General features: G+C 41.2%; 1 protein-coding gene across 1 annotated transcript in view; it reads left to right on the top strand.

Annotated features, from left to right (window-relative positions):
- Nucleotides 1-14,347, top strand: part of SLCO5A1 (solute carrier organic anion transporter family member 5A1) — a 72,721-nt gene that overhangs the window by 861 nt on the left and 57,513 nt on the right. Inside the window, exon 2 of the mRNA XM_027638916.1 lies at nt 15-720. Within this exon, the coding sequence (XP_027494717.1) occupies nt 15-720 (706 nt within the window). The remainder of the gene's footprint in view (nt 1-14; nt 721-14,347) is intronic.

Below are 14,347 nucleotides of genomic sequence, written 5' to 3'. Positions count from 1 at the left end.
CTGGGGCTGCCCAGCCGCCCGGCGCCGGCAGCGGGAACTTCCCCCGAGGGACGGAGCTTGGCCAGCCGGCGGCGCCCGGCCGAGGGGTGTCCCCGGCCCCCCGGCTGCTGCTGCTGCCGCCGCCGCCGGCGCTGCTGCTGGCGGGCCCCCCGGGCAGAGAGTGCCTGCGGGCAGTGCTGGCGGACTCTCGCTTCTTCCTGGTGTGCATGTGCTTCCTGACCTTCATCCAGTCCCTCATGGTCTCCGGCTACCTGAGCAGCGTTATCACCACCATCGAGCGGAGATACAGCCTCAAGAGCTCGGAGTCGGGGCTGCTAGTCAGCTGCTTCGACATCGGGAGCCTGGTGGTGGTGGTCTTCATCAGCTACTTCGGGGGGCGCGGGCGGAGGCCGCTCTGGCTGGCCGTAGGGGGGCTTTTCATCGCCCTGGGGGCTTCGCTCTTCTCCTTACCTCACTTCATCTCTCCGCCGTACCAGATCCAGGAACTGAACTCCTCCGTCAGTAACGAGGGCTTGTGCGTGGCTGGCAATGGCACCGCCAAAGAGCAGTGGGACTCGCCGGCCTGTTTCAAGGACTCTGGTGGAAATGACCACTCTCTCTATGTAGCTTTATTCATTTGTGCCCAAATCCTCATTGGCATGGGCTCGACACCCATCTATACCTTGGGACCAACCTACTTAGATGACAATGTCAAGAAAGAAAACGCCTCGCTTTACCTAGGTAAGGCATCTTAAGTACTAGGGTGCTTCGAATGCTGAACCCCAGATCTTTCTGACGGACCAGTTGCGGGTACTTCTGCCCTGGTCCTGCGGAGCGTCTGTGCTAAGCTTTCCTTCTGAAGTGAACTTTTGAAGTAAAATTGCCATGCTTTCCTATTATAAAATGTTTTGTTGACTGGTGAACAGTAGTAACGGGTGAAGCTAATGCAGTGTGCGTAAAAGCAGCTGTGCTCACACCCTCCAGCACGGGGAATGGGACAGCAGAGAGCTTCTCTAATGCTTTTCAGCACTTGGTGTTAGAGGGGGATTTTTTCAGAAAGAAGTGTTAAAATTTGCTGTGCTCCTTCGACTTTTTTAGCTAACACAAAAGCTGTATATTTCTGCATTTTGGTTAATGCCTTTAACCTAGAGTCTCTATAATGTTAATGTTCAAAAAGCACTTTTGAGAGATTCTTGGCATGCTTCGTTTTACTTTTCCAGCATTCATTTGTCTTTAACTAGCAATGAATTTTGACTGGCATTGATACATCATCTGGCATCTCAGAAAGAGTTAAAAACCCATTGATAAACCACCAAGTAAAACCTTCAGGGTTAAAAGCTCAGATGGGGGAGCTCAAGGGGCACAACAAAGTAAGAGTCCGGTCTGGTACATTTTATTCTCATGGCTTTCGGCAGGTACAGACAGGTCTACCTGATAGTCTTCCCTGGTGGGAGGAAGGGGTATCTCAGATAACTGGCTACTAAACTTTATTGGTGTTTGACCACGATAGTGAACACCATACGTTTTTGTTAGTTTGAGTAATATGTAATAAGATTGGCTGCTCTTTGACTTTGCATTAGTATCTTACATGATGATGATGAAGAATCTGTAAGATTCTGTAAGATACTTATTCTATAAGAATCATGTACCCCTTCAAATTGTTTTCAAACAAAGAGAGGCACTTATGGGGTGAGAGAGCTGCCAAGGGGTTTTGGATGCTCAGCATTACCGTTTGCAGTTCAGTTTACTTTGGCTTTATAACAGCCTTGGAGATAGTAATTCCATGTAAAGTAGACATGCATGAAAGTAGTACTCTTGGGCTGTGTGTGTGTAGCTACTTTATTAAGCAAACGTTAGTGATCCAGATCAGTATTTTTATTCCTTATGACCTGTTCTTTGGCAATTTGACTATTCCCTGAACTGTTTTAAAGCCATGCGCAGTCTGTGCGGTGCCTTGAGAAATCCTGAGGCACTGCTGGTTTTTGGAAGGAGGGAGAGGTATTTACAGCATTGCTGATCTGCCTGATGAAGTATTTGACAAAGTGTTTTCCCTCTCTCGTCCCCTCTGAGAAAGGTTAAGTGATATGGAAATTTATATTAATCTAGCAACTTTATTGGCAGTATGAAAAAGCAAAGCATCTCCTTACTGAGGTTAGTAATTGTTATTTGGAACAGCAGAGAGGCGGCTGAAACTTGCAAGTAGGTGATTTCACACAGTCCTCAAAAACATGGGAAAAGAAAGGAAATGGAAAGGCTGCAGGTGAGGAATGAAGGGTAAAAGAGGTGAAGGGTGTGAGAGAAGGAAGTCTTCACCAGAGGGGGAAGCAAGGTCAGTGGAGGGAAATTCTCACTGTGCAGGAAAAACGATAGCTACCACTGACATGCTTCTAGCACAGGAAATCATAATGAAGTGACTCAGGTAACTTTTAATTGCAGCCAAGATCAGCCTTAAAGTTAACAAAGGTAAAAGACACCAGCAGCTGTTGGTAGACTGTATATGACCCTGTACCCGCCAGGCACTGAAGGCAGCTTTGATCTATCATGGGAGTATCCTTGTAGAGTTGAAGTTCATTTTTAGTGATTCAGAAGAGTAAAGATGACTACAGTCAGCTACAGCGTACATGGAAAATTTATGGCTGTGATTTGATTGTGACCACAGGGAGAATTAAAATGAACACAAAGCATGTTTAAACATTGAGTAAAAATGTATCATCACCTCCTTTCAGTCTTTAAGCTACTCATGGCTAGAAGGAATGTTGCCTGCTGTTGGAAATCATGATATTATCTTTTTTAAATAGTGTGGAATTCTGAGGAAACCTTTAACTTGTTAATGTTTGAATATTTTCCTCACTTCAGACTTAGGCCAGTGACTTTTTGAGGGGCAGGAGTAAAATCTGAGTTTGTGGGGGAAAAGGAAAAAGAGCATGTTGTTTGTTTGGCACGTTGATGTGAGCAAACCTGTTTTTGTTGGAACTTCTCAGTGGTTTGGAATGTTTTGTGTCCTAGAGGAGAGGGATTTGTGGGCAGTGTACAGACCAGCCAGCTGCAGGAATGGGATAGAGGTGGACAAGGCATGGCTCTGCCGGCCAGCCACCTCACATCCTGTGTTATGCAATGCCTGTTTCTCCAGGCAGTATGATTTTATTACTGGGATAGACTATGCAAGTGATGTCAAAATGTAAAATGTATATGTGCATGTAGGCATGAGCTAACAAAAAGTCTTGGCATGGGCCGTTGGGAGTTGAAATTTTGAAAAGAGAAGAAAACCAGTGAAACAGATCCTATTCACATGGATACAACTGTCTGAGTGAAGACAATTCATAAAAAAAGCATCCTCTAACACAAAACAGAGGGTCACTAGCATGTTTGTTCATAATCATGCTGGTATTGCATTCTAAATTTTCTTTCAAAGAAAAATAAATATATATATTTATATATAAGCATGCACCAGATAAATGTTTCTCCAAGCTGCAGAAATAAAGAGCTTTTTGACCGTGCAACTGTGCCCACTAATAGTAGGTCAGTAAAGCCCCCCTGAGTATCACTAATCCTGATTCTGCAAAAACTCACCTTATGTGGCTGTGGAAGCTATCTTATTTATTTTTCAAGTTAATCCAGCTCAGGGCTTGAGTGGCAATAGCATATCCTCTTAAGTGTAGGCATGCCAGCTCAATGTGGACAGCTGTTTTAACATTCCTGGCTGGAAGTCCTGCTCTCAAAAAACATATTTGATGCTTATATGTAGTCTCTTGGCTGCCTACACTTAAGTCCATCTGTCAGAGTGGCATGGTGCCAGTTTACAAGGTGCTATGTCGTTTTTAGTAGGACAAAGGTGCCAAGCAGGGATATGATTTGGGCTGCCTGCATAGCAACGTGTGAGGTCTTCCGTGGGATGTTTCTTCCTTGTGAAGGCACTGCCACCTCCAGGTTCTCCTGCCCCTTAAACCTGATGGTACTTTGGTGCCCGGATGCTAACTTTGAGAAAATGTATGACATCAGACTTGGAAACAAATCGTGATTGTAACAGGTGCCTAGGAAATATAAGAACTGGTTCCCTTAATCACAGATAATCCAAAAGGGAAGTTACACACTTTATGTAAAAACTGGGCAGTCACTAAGTGGTCTTTGTCTTCTCCAAAGTCTCTCCTTTCTGTAAACAGCTGTACTGTGGTATGTCTGTTGTCAGGCCCTGATGTGTGCGGTTTCTTCTTTTAATTATTTATTCAATTAAATTAATTGCAGTTCAATTTGTAGTTGAATTGGACTTCATGAGTTTTGTTTTGTACTCTTGAAGGTGTTTCTGCTTCTCGTAAAATGTTACCACTTTAAGCACAGTCTGTTTTTTCTGAACACTGTGCATTTTTTTGTAAGGATCCAGTAATTTGTCATTAATGTGAGTTTACTGGATTTTTAAAAGTGGTTCCTTAATATTGTGTGGCACTTAGAAGTTTTATTAGTGGCATTACATTGCTGGGATAATTTTTAAATGTTTTTCTTCTCTTGAAAGTGGATATTGTGATAAAAAAAGGAATTTACCTCAAAAATTCACACATAGAAAGGCAGTATTAGGTTTTACAGAAATATTGCATTAATGAAAATATTCAGGAATGGCTTTCACCAGTACCTCCCCAAAATGACTAGTGGATGAATTAGCCATTGTACTAAGGATGTTTTATTTCTGTTTTCAGGATACTATATGCTGGTTAGGATATGATATGAGAAAGGTGTCTAAGTTTAATTTCATACAGACTGCCCATAGTTTTGGTGACAAACTGTAATTCGAAAATACAGAGATAAAGGCTTTTTGAGAGAATGACTGAAAAAGTGGATAAACCTGTGCAAATGGGCTTGGTACAGATAATGGCTTGAGAGCCAGGGAAGTAAAATAATTTCCTAAGGTTTTTTCCACTAGTCTAAATATTTAGACTAGCTTCAAAAATATTTTAGACTTCTGCTTTGTTTTCATGGGGATCATTTGTTGGTTGCTGTTTCTAGTATTAGGTGAACCATTTCACTGTGACTATATTCTGTTTGCAAAACACCTTCTTACCAATGTTTTACAGATGGATGCTCTGTGTACCTCTCATATCTTTTACAAACTTCCCCAAAGCCTTTATATATATATCATCATGGCTGGGCTTTGCGAACGAAGATTTGGGAAGGGCTCTACCCACGTTTGTTGCAAGTGTGTTGGTGGCTCAAAAGGCCAATACGAGACAGACACGTCCGGTTGCAGAAGGCACAGCAGAAAGACTCCTTAGGTGGTATATTCTGCAAGACACGATTCTTTCTGCATTGTCTTTTCTCCTCAAGAGTGATCCTGCGTGTGTTCTCAAAGGAAACAGCAGCGTTATAGATGGTGTGTCTCCAGGCCTCCCGATTGGAGGCCAGAGTAGATCAGTTATGTTGGTCAATATGGCCAAGGCTGAGATGTTGTTTTAGGGAGTCCTTGTATCTTCTCTTCAGGGCTCCTCTCTTGGGGCAGCCGGTGGCAAGTTCACCATAAAGCAAGATCTTAGGGAGGCGGTGGTCCTTCATCCTTGAGACGTGCCCTGCCCAACGCAACTGTGTTCTCAGCAACATGGCCTCAATACTTGTGACTGCTGCTTGTTCTAGAACAGATGCATTGGTCACATAATCTGACCAGTGGATGTTTAGGATTGTACGGAGGCAGCGCTGATGGAAGCGTTCTAGGAGACGCAGGTGGTGGCGGTAGATGACCCATGATTCACATCCGAGATATATATGTGTATATATATATATATACACACACACACATATATATATGTATGTATGTATGGTGAGTTTATATGTTGTATTTCTGGTGAAATCTACTGCTATATCCACATCCCACTTGGAAGGAGAGGGCAGGAGGAATAGCTTCCAATACTCAATCAGAAACCCACCACCTCTGCCTTCTGGGTCCCAGGGCAGAGTCCACCTCCCTAACAAACTAGATCTCTGTAACATGCCATTGCTTGGATGTTGGCACAGGAAACTGGATTTTTATGCTGCTTTGATTGATTCGTTTTGGTCTGACCACTTCTGGGGTTATGGATGTCATTGAAGGACAGGAACTGGAGCCTCCAGAGGGCATCAGGTCATCTGTATGGATGCTACAAGATCACCGAGGTTTTCCAAGACAGGATCAACTTTATAGCTGGGCAGGAGGGACCATCTAGAAGCAGTGAAACAGCTGATCAGCGTTTCATTTTATTCTCACCATTCAGCCTATGACCACTTGTGGTTCACATGGAATATACTTCCCACTTCCTGATATCCAAAAAAGCTGGTTTCCTAGGGGGCTTTCTCAGCATTGATCCCTATATTTGGTAAACCCTACAGAAATAGTACATTTATTTTTACAGCATGCCTGTGAGGAGGCAGCATTTTATGAATCAAAAATTGAAGCAAAAGGGCATGTTCACCAATATTTTTTATTGCTTGCTCTATTTTTCTTGCAAAGAGGAAGCATACTGAGCTTATTTCTCAAATACAGGATTTTAGTTTACCCAGAAGCTAACACTGAGACTTGACCCATCAGCAGTCTTTTTTTTTTTTTGTACAAACACATGCTTATTTTGTTTGCACATTCAGCTGGGTAGCACTAGCATGAGGCTGACCTCGTGTACTCTCGGCTGGATGTAGAGAGCATCTTGGGATGCAGGTGAAGTGACTGCAGGTCTGTTTGTGCATATGAATTATAGTGCTTTCTCACAGAGATGATTTAGCACTCAGAAGATACGGTATTGTGCTTCCCTGGCCTTCTGTAGAGTCTTTTGTTAAAATGCTGATCAGGCAGCAGGCATGGTTCCTAGTAATTACTTAAAGTAGCACTGCAGTTTTATTGCCCTTGCTTATAGCTGAGGAAATAGAAAGATAAATTTTAATTTTCTTCTCCACTTTTGTTTCCTACTCCATGGGTGGACTGATATTTTTTTCATACTCTAATCCTAGATATAATTTTCTAGAGCATTTAGAGAAAATGTTTGTTTTTTTTTTTTGTCGATGCAAGCAGTGTCTACATACAATGGATATGTCAGGGGTGGGGGCAGCCATAGCTCTGAAGTTTTCTGCCTGTGGGATTTAATGTCGTGAGTGATACACCTTCACTTGCTCTGCCATTGTTGTGTCCCTTAAGGGTGCTTTCTGCATCTCTCCTGTTGTGTCCTTGCCATGAGCTATGGCATTGTTCACAAGCAGCTGTATTGACAAAGCATCACTTGCAGTAACTGGCAAAATGCACTTTGCCCTTCTTAGGAGTGAGGAGAGACTTAGGCACACACTTCCTTCATTGTCTCTTTCCTTTTATATTAAGGACAAAAACTGGGTTGGATTCGGGGTTCTAAAACTCAGTTGTTTTCCTTGCTTAGCATTTGTCAAAAGGGTTAGCATTTTGTTTCTGAGGCTGACAGTGCCCTTTTCACCTGCTTGAGCTTGGGAATAGTCTTTTCTTGGAGAGCAGCTCCCTTCTCTGTTGAGCTCTGCTGCAGGGGTTGTTTTGGGCAGACAGGTGTCTCCACCTGCTGTGGTCCCAGAGCAGCTTGGAATCCTAGACATGAAAGTGGCCTTTAAGTAACAGCTTGTTTGTACCTTCTGCCAGGAACTGAAGGCTTGGGATCTAGTGTCTGATTACCTGGGGGGCTGGAAACTTTAGCTGTCTGCTTTCCCTGACTGTTTTCTAAAGAGTCACTGTAACTACTCCTATTGCAGGTGGATTAGAGATGCTTTGTGTTTCATCCATTTTCGCTTAACTTTCATTCAGTGGCCACCTCACCTGGGAGGACTTAATTGCTGTGAAAGTGCTTATTCAGTCAAAAGAGAAAGGACTGGATTTCTCTCTACCATCATTCAAAAATACATTGGTTTCTGTTTCGACTGTGCAGGGAGCACAGGCAATTATATAAATGACCTGCTGTTTCATCCTGAAGGCCAGCATCTAAAAATTCTGATTTTTAAAGTAGATGAATGGAATTAATCCATGGATTTTAAAAGAATGGAAAAGTAGCTCAATCATATTAGACTGTTAAGTCTCATGCTCTCTTTTTAGTTCTGTTAAGTCTTTTTTACCCTGATAGCACTTTTAAAACCGTTATTTCATGTGAAGAATTAACTCAGTCTTCCTTTTTGTTGTTTTAACATGCCTTTCCCATTTATTTTGAAAACAGTTGAGAAGTTACCATGCAAAAATGGCACATATTTCAGCTGGTCCCCTCTGGCAGTTGTTGCCTCTCTTGACTATAAGGGTTGAAGTAAGTGCTAGCACTGACTTGACTGCTGATGGATTGAGCATTGTCACGTGGACTCTGAGGGCAGGGCAAGCCAGTTGCCTGCCTTCCTATGAATTGTCTCCAGAGCTGTCAGAATTTGAGCTCCAAGTCCAAGGGTGTCTCTGCAACCCCTCTCAGCAGGTACAGGGATGGTGGGACTCATTAGGGCTGTAATTGTAAAGTGCTGAAACAGCACAGTTGGAACAGGGCAAGGTTTTCCCTGGGGAACCTCTAGAAGTAAGGGTTCTGCACAGGGAGCAAAAAGCTCTATTGGCATTCTGATTCTTGCTGTCCATGCTTTTAGTCAAGCACCTTGGTGCTTTTGCAACTCAGTTGGACAACCTGGAGCTAGCTGGAGCTAGCAAAGTTATGACGCAGACAACTCTGCAGTGGGCATGTAGGCTAATTTCGCCTGAGTCAGCCAAATCCATACCCCAGCTCTTCCGAAGTGCCCGGAAAAAAATTAAACATTTCCTATGATCAGGAAGAATATATCAGTGCCTGGCAGCATGGAGACGTAAAGGCTCTGTCCTGCATTGCCACTGAACAGTTGGGAGTTTGGGCATCTGTTACGCTGTCACAAGGCCAGAAATTCAGACACGCTGCACAGCGTTAATAGGATAGTGAATGAACCTGGGTCTGTCCACTTCTCTTCTGCTGCAAGGAATTTGTCCTTACCTGAGAAATCAGGAAGTGTGAACACAAAAACTAGAGTGCTATTTTATGCTGCCATTAGACCTGATAGTCTAATCTGAAAGCACTAACCCTCATGTAGGTAAACAGCTTACTTGGCAGCAAATACAAATTACTCCAGTGAAAAGCATTATGCTCTGGTATGAATTACATTTTATGGTGAGTTTGGAGGAGATACAGTTGGAAAAAATATATATATTTTTCCTTGTAATTTGAACAAGCAGATACAAAAATTATTCAAAGAAAAACAGACATGAACTGTGTTGTGTGAAGTATGTAAAGCAGTTCTGCACGTCCACTAATTGTATGCTCCTGTGCCGTTCCTAGATTCTCTTCCCCATTTTCAATACAGGTTCCTTTTCGTCAGCTTGCTTCCTTTTCATTAGCTTGCCACAATATTTTTTTGAGTGCCCTCACTTTTTTTCTTGCTTATATGGACCTTAACACTTTACTTGCATTGCACCATGCACAGTAGGAACTCAATCTGAGGTCCTTCTGCACTTCTTATCTTTGATGCTTACCAGGTTAGAATGGAATCCTCAAGAGTGTCTCAGCATTGATTTTCTTAAAATCCAGTGCTGCTCTGAAAACAGCTACCAGCTCTTCAGTTGTTTGAATTTAGCAAGCTTTTGTAGATAGCGACTACTTTCCATATTCAGGCAACTTCTTTGAAGTGACAAAAATTACATCCTGGAAGGGTTTTCCTATGATTGTACCCTTTTCTTTCTATATTAATTAAACCTATCCTCTAGAGTGAGAGTATTTTGGATAGTCCATATATTAGTTGAGTGTATCTTCTGGTATCTTCTGATTTGCTGTTTCATACTTAAGTTGTAGTTTACCCCAGTGTTTGTCATCAGTTTGTTCACAGCTGTTGACTTAAAGTGTCATGTAGGCACTCAAAGGTGCTGGTGTGCTCCTGAAGTCAGGAGCTTTCAATCACACCTTGGTTCCTACTTCTACTTTTTTCAGTATCTGGTTATATTAAATTCTGAATACCCAGCCTCCCCAGAAGTAATTTTAAGTAATGTATTTTTGTAGATAACTCAAAGTAGACAGGGAAATAGTTGTGACCACTACTAACCTGTGATTACTCAAACAGAATGTGTCAAGCAACCCTTATTTCCTTCAACAAATATCTAAAGGAAGTACTCTGGAGATACTATCTGATCTTGCTGTGTGTTAAGCTTTCCCTGTACTTAAAGAGAAATTGTTGTATTCAGCTGAGCTGTTGACACAGTAAATTTTGCTATGTATAATACAATTGAAAACACTACCATTTCCATGAAAGGTCCCAAAGAGATCAGCTTATAGGCTTGAAGGTCAAACCTGTGTGAAATTTATGAGCAGAATACGTTAAGGATTCTGTTTAGGTGGGAATTTTCAGCTGAACTAAAACTGGGAAATGTGAAGGAGAAGAGGAGGTTTAGTGCAGCAGTGTGGGACTGGCAGTGTCTCTTTTTTGTAGTCTAAGGTGGCAAGAGACAAAGCCAGAGTGGGTTCTGAGTGGAGCCCATGGGAAGGGCTGAAAATGCTGCTGTTAAGTGTCTGTAGAGTACAGGAAAGTCCCTGACAAGGCTGGGGAGTTTTGACAATGCAGAGAACAGAGAAGCTTTGCTTCTGCCCATGCTTTTCCTCCTCCCGGAACAGCATTTTCCACTTTTGCTTGGTGTGCCTCTCCATGTCATTCATTGATCCCTGCTATTTCAGTAGCTAGAGTTTAAAAAATAGTAGCAAAACAATTTTTCACTTTGTGATTTTTAATCTAAAATTATGTTTGTGTTTGTTACTTCATCCCAGTGAGTAAAAAAAGATTTAATGGAGAATGTAACCTTCTAGAGTGCGAATAGTTTCAATAATAATCCTCCCATTTAAAAAAGGTAAAAAATTTGCTACATAATCTTAGAGTCTGTAATTTCTGTAAACATGATGGGCAGTGTATCAACTTGATTTAATACAGCTGTCTAGTGACAGAAATAGTGAAAGTATCCCTAGGGAAATTTTATAGTCACAGGATAGCACATGAGCTTTTTGAGTCTGCAGTATAGTAGTGCAGATACACACCAATTTAGGTATTTATCTGGTAAGTTATATAATTGACCTAAACCAAGAATTTCAGAAAACTATGTTTCTTCTGCAAATAGCATGACTGAAGGAAAGAAGTGGGATTTTGGAGCTGTCTGAAACAAGGAAGTGTTAGTTTCTTACCACATCTGCATTGTATTGCTGTAGGAATATTAGTCCTGTCACACAACGAGAGTAAAAAGACTGAACTCAGCACTACATCACTGTAATGTAATGCCATACTGTAAATAATTTTTCAAAAGCATATAGCTGAGGACTGAATTGATGCTTGAAGGAAGAGCTCTACTCTAAGTTATAGCTCCTAAGTAGCAATTGTAGTATTTTGATATGTGGAAGCTCTATATATTCATTGACCTCAGTGACTGAATAGTTTAATGGGATTGTGGTTATAATGTCAAAGATAAAGCTGGCTGGTGTGAATTTCTTTAACTGCAGAAGCAAAGTAGGCAGTAGTATCCATGTGTTTACTCCCGTGGCTTCTCTAGAAGTTCTGGGAGAAGGAAGATTAATTAGCACCTCTCAGAGAGTATCCTCTGCATTTAGCAGGGAGTACCTCTTGTGACTGAACCTATGGAGAACTATTAAAAAAGACCTTTCCTCATTAGCCTTTGCTTCTGGTCTTACTCAATGTTTGTTAGCAATTGATTTTTGGTTAGATGTGGTCACTTATTTTGCTTATTGAGTTATGGGTAATTGCCCTAGCTTTGGACACTCAGAAGCAAGTAGGACACAGCAAATAGGGAGGCATTTGGCCTTTAAAGGCAAAATAAAAAAAGTAAGGCAACTGTCCCCATACGTTTGTAATAATTAAAAGAAGATAGCCTTCTATGAGAAATGAGGTAAAACTGATTGACTAAAATTGACCAGGCCAGCTAGTGGAAAATAACTTGAAAAAGGCTTTTAACCCCAGTGAGTCAGAAGCGTTGGGTATGTATATGCCTTCTCAGCCTCCATAAAGATAAGAGATTCAATTTACCGGAGAGAAATAGAGGACTATATGAACTAATACAATTTTAAGTGTTCCTACACTGTCATAAAAACAGTTATTACTCCTCTAGGTAACTAGTAATTTTAAGTATTTGGATAAGGTGAAAGAGAGCTGTTTATGATCACATAGATCTGTAATTAACTTCCCTCCATCTTTATCCCCCTCTTCATCCCCACACTCCAAATTTAAATCCTCCATAAAGAAGAGCTTGCTATGGGTCTGATGTAATGCAGTGGTTTGAAGAATACTCCACATTTTAATTCTCAGATTTGTACTGTGTATGTGTACTTGAGTATTACAAAGACTGAGGAAGGGATCTATCGTATGTCACAGTTTCAGGGTATGTGAGAAATGACATCTCATGTTTTGTCCAAGTTGGCATACTGAAATCTTTTCCTGATGGCAAGGTCAAGGTTGACCATTTTCCTGAGGAGGAGTAGATGTAATGGGTCCAGAAAGTGAGAGGACTGCTGAAGGATCATGGCAGAAGAATTTGATAGCCATGAGGTTTATATTAGCAGATGGGCATCCTACATTATGAGCCAGCTGCTTTTTGTTTGAATTGAGCCTGAAAGGAAAAAAATAGTGCAGTATATTAGAAATGTAGTAATTTCCCTTGTCTAGTTTTATAAGATGCTCAGATAGTTATTTTGTGGTCTGAGCATTAGAATTTCTCCAAAGTATAACTGCTGGGCTAAGCAACTCTTCTAGCACTGGATTTATCTCAGTTTTCATGACTTGTTTGGAGATATTGGAAGAATTAGTAGCATAGCATTAGGAGAGAGGGTAATGTAACCCTTGTGACTGTCGGAGAGTCTCTGGATGCTCTTAGTTGGGACTGCTGTCTGGTGCTTTTCTACTGAATCAGGATACGGAGTGTGAGGAGCAGCATGGTTATTTTTGTATGCAGAGGGCTGAAAAATGATACAACAATTCTGCCCTTAATTTAGGCAGTGTTGCACTCCTGTTAAAAAAAAAAATCTTGACTTTTTTTCTTTTTTCCCCTAATATTCTTGAGTAACAAAATGGTGTGGAGCTCAGGAAACTGACAGCTGGTGGATTTCTGATGTGGGAGATTTGACTTGAAGAGTGTGTGTCTGGGTGTGATGATATAAGACAGCCTTTTCATACAACCCCTTGGTGATATGCTGTGTAGTCTTGTTATACGTAGTGCCAAAATAGACAGTAATCCTCTTATGTGAGATTGTGAAGCAAGTAATAATAGAGCACAAGTCAGTGCCATCAGTTCAGAGCTGGTTTTTTTGATAAACATATTTGTCATTTGTATCTCCTAGATTCTTTAGTACTTCTTAATCTTTATATTAACTGAGTTGTCTTCTCCAGCTGAAAATGTTTGTGTTTCACAGTAGTAGTGTGAGCTGCTATCAAGACCTTCCTATCCATCTTTCTAATTGATGCACTTGATTTAAAAAGGCCACAGAGATTTTGAGTTCAGCTTATTTACTAATGTAAAAACTTCAGATGAAGAAAAATTGTAAGATCATTTAGTCTGCATAAAACTTTTCAATTGTCTTATGAGGAACCCTGAGAAGATCTGAAGCAATCAGAGTTACTGCCTGCAGGCTGTTGATCCCATTTAGAAAACATGAATTTGGCTGCTATGCAGGAGGGCAGACATGATAAGCATGTGCTGGAGGAGAGAAGCAATTAGCTCAACACAAGCGCAGTCAGAGCAGAAAGGAAGGTCTGGAGGTGTTTAATTAATACTAATGGTTTTGTGCTTGTGAGGACCAGAGTCATGGTAGGTTACTGCTGCCTTGCTCTTGTGTTTCTCAAGCCTGGTATCTAATGAACATAAAATTTAGCAAAGCTTTCAAGAGAAGTTAATAAATCACAGCTAACTGGCACATTCCCCCTGAAGGTAATGAGGTACACCTGGTACTGAGTGGGAGCGGGATCTGGTCTGTAAAGCTTTTTCATTTTTAAACAGATAATAAGTCCTCTTGGGATTTTTGTACTGCATTTATTTAAGTAATCTGAAGGAATGGAAATGCATGTCATTTATTAAACTTTTCTCAAGTCACTAAGCCAATGAGGGGAAAATAACTGCTTTTTTTTTTCTATTGTGAAAAGAGTTTTGAACAGGTAGAATTTTTATTAATATGCATTTGATGGCAAAACTACTTTCGATGGAAAAATGTTCAGCCATCACCATATACTTATTTGCATAGCTTAACATTTGGAGATGCATTTTGCTCTTTAATTCTCAATTTTTATTCATTTCAACTTCCATTCATTACAAGTAAGGTCCCACTTGGTTTGAAAACCACTCCCCAGGTAACTTTGCTTCTGTTTTCATCTTGTACATCAT

This window comes from Corapipo altera, unplaced genomic scaffold (assembly GCF_003945725.1).
Source record: "Corapipo altera isolate COAL_440 unplaced genomic scaffold, ASM394572v1 49, whole genome shotgun sequence".
NCBI classification, from domain to species: domain Eukaryota; kingdom Metazoa; phylum Chordata; class Aves; order Passeriformes; family Pipridae; genus Corapipo; species Corapipo altera.
The sequence above is the reverse complement of the archived record's forward strand: the minus strand, read 5'-3'. Positions and strand labels throughout refer to the sequence as shown.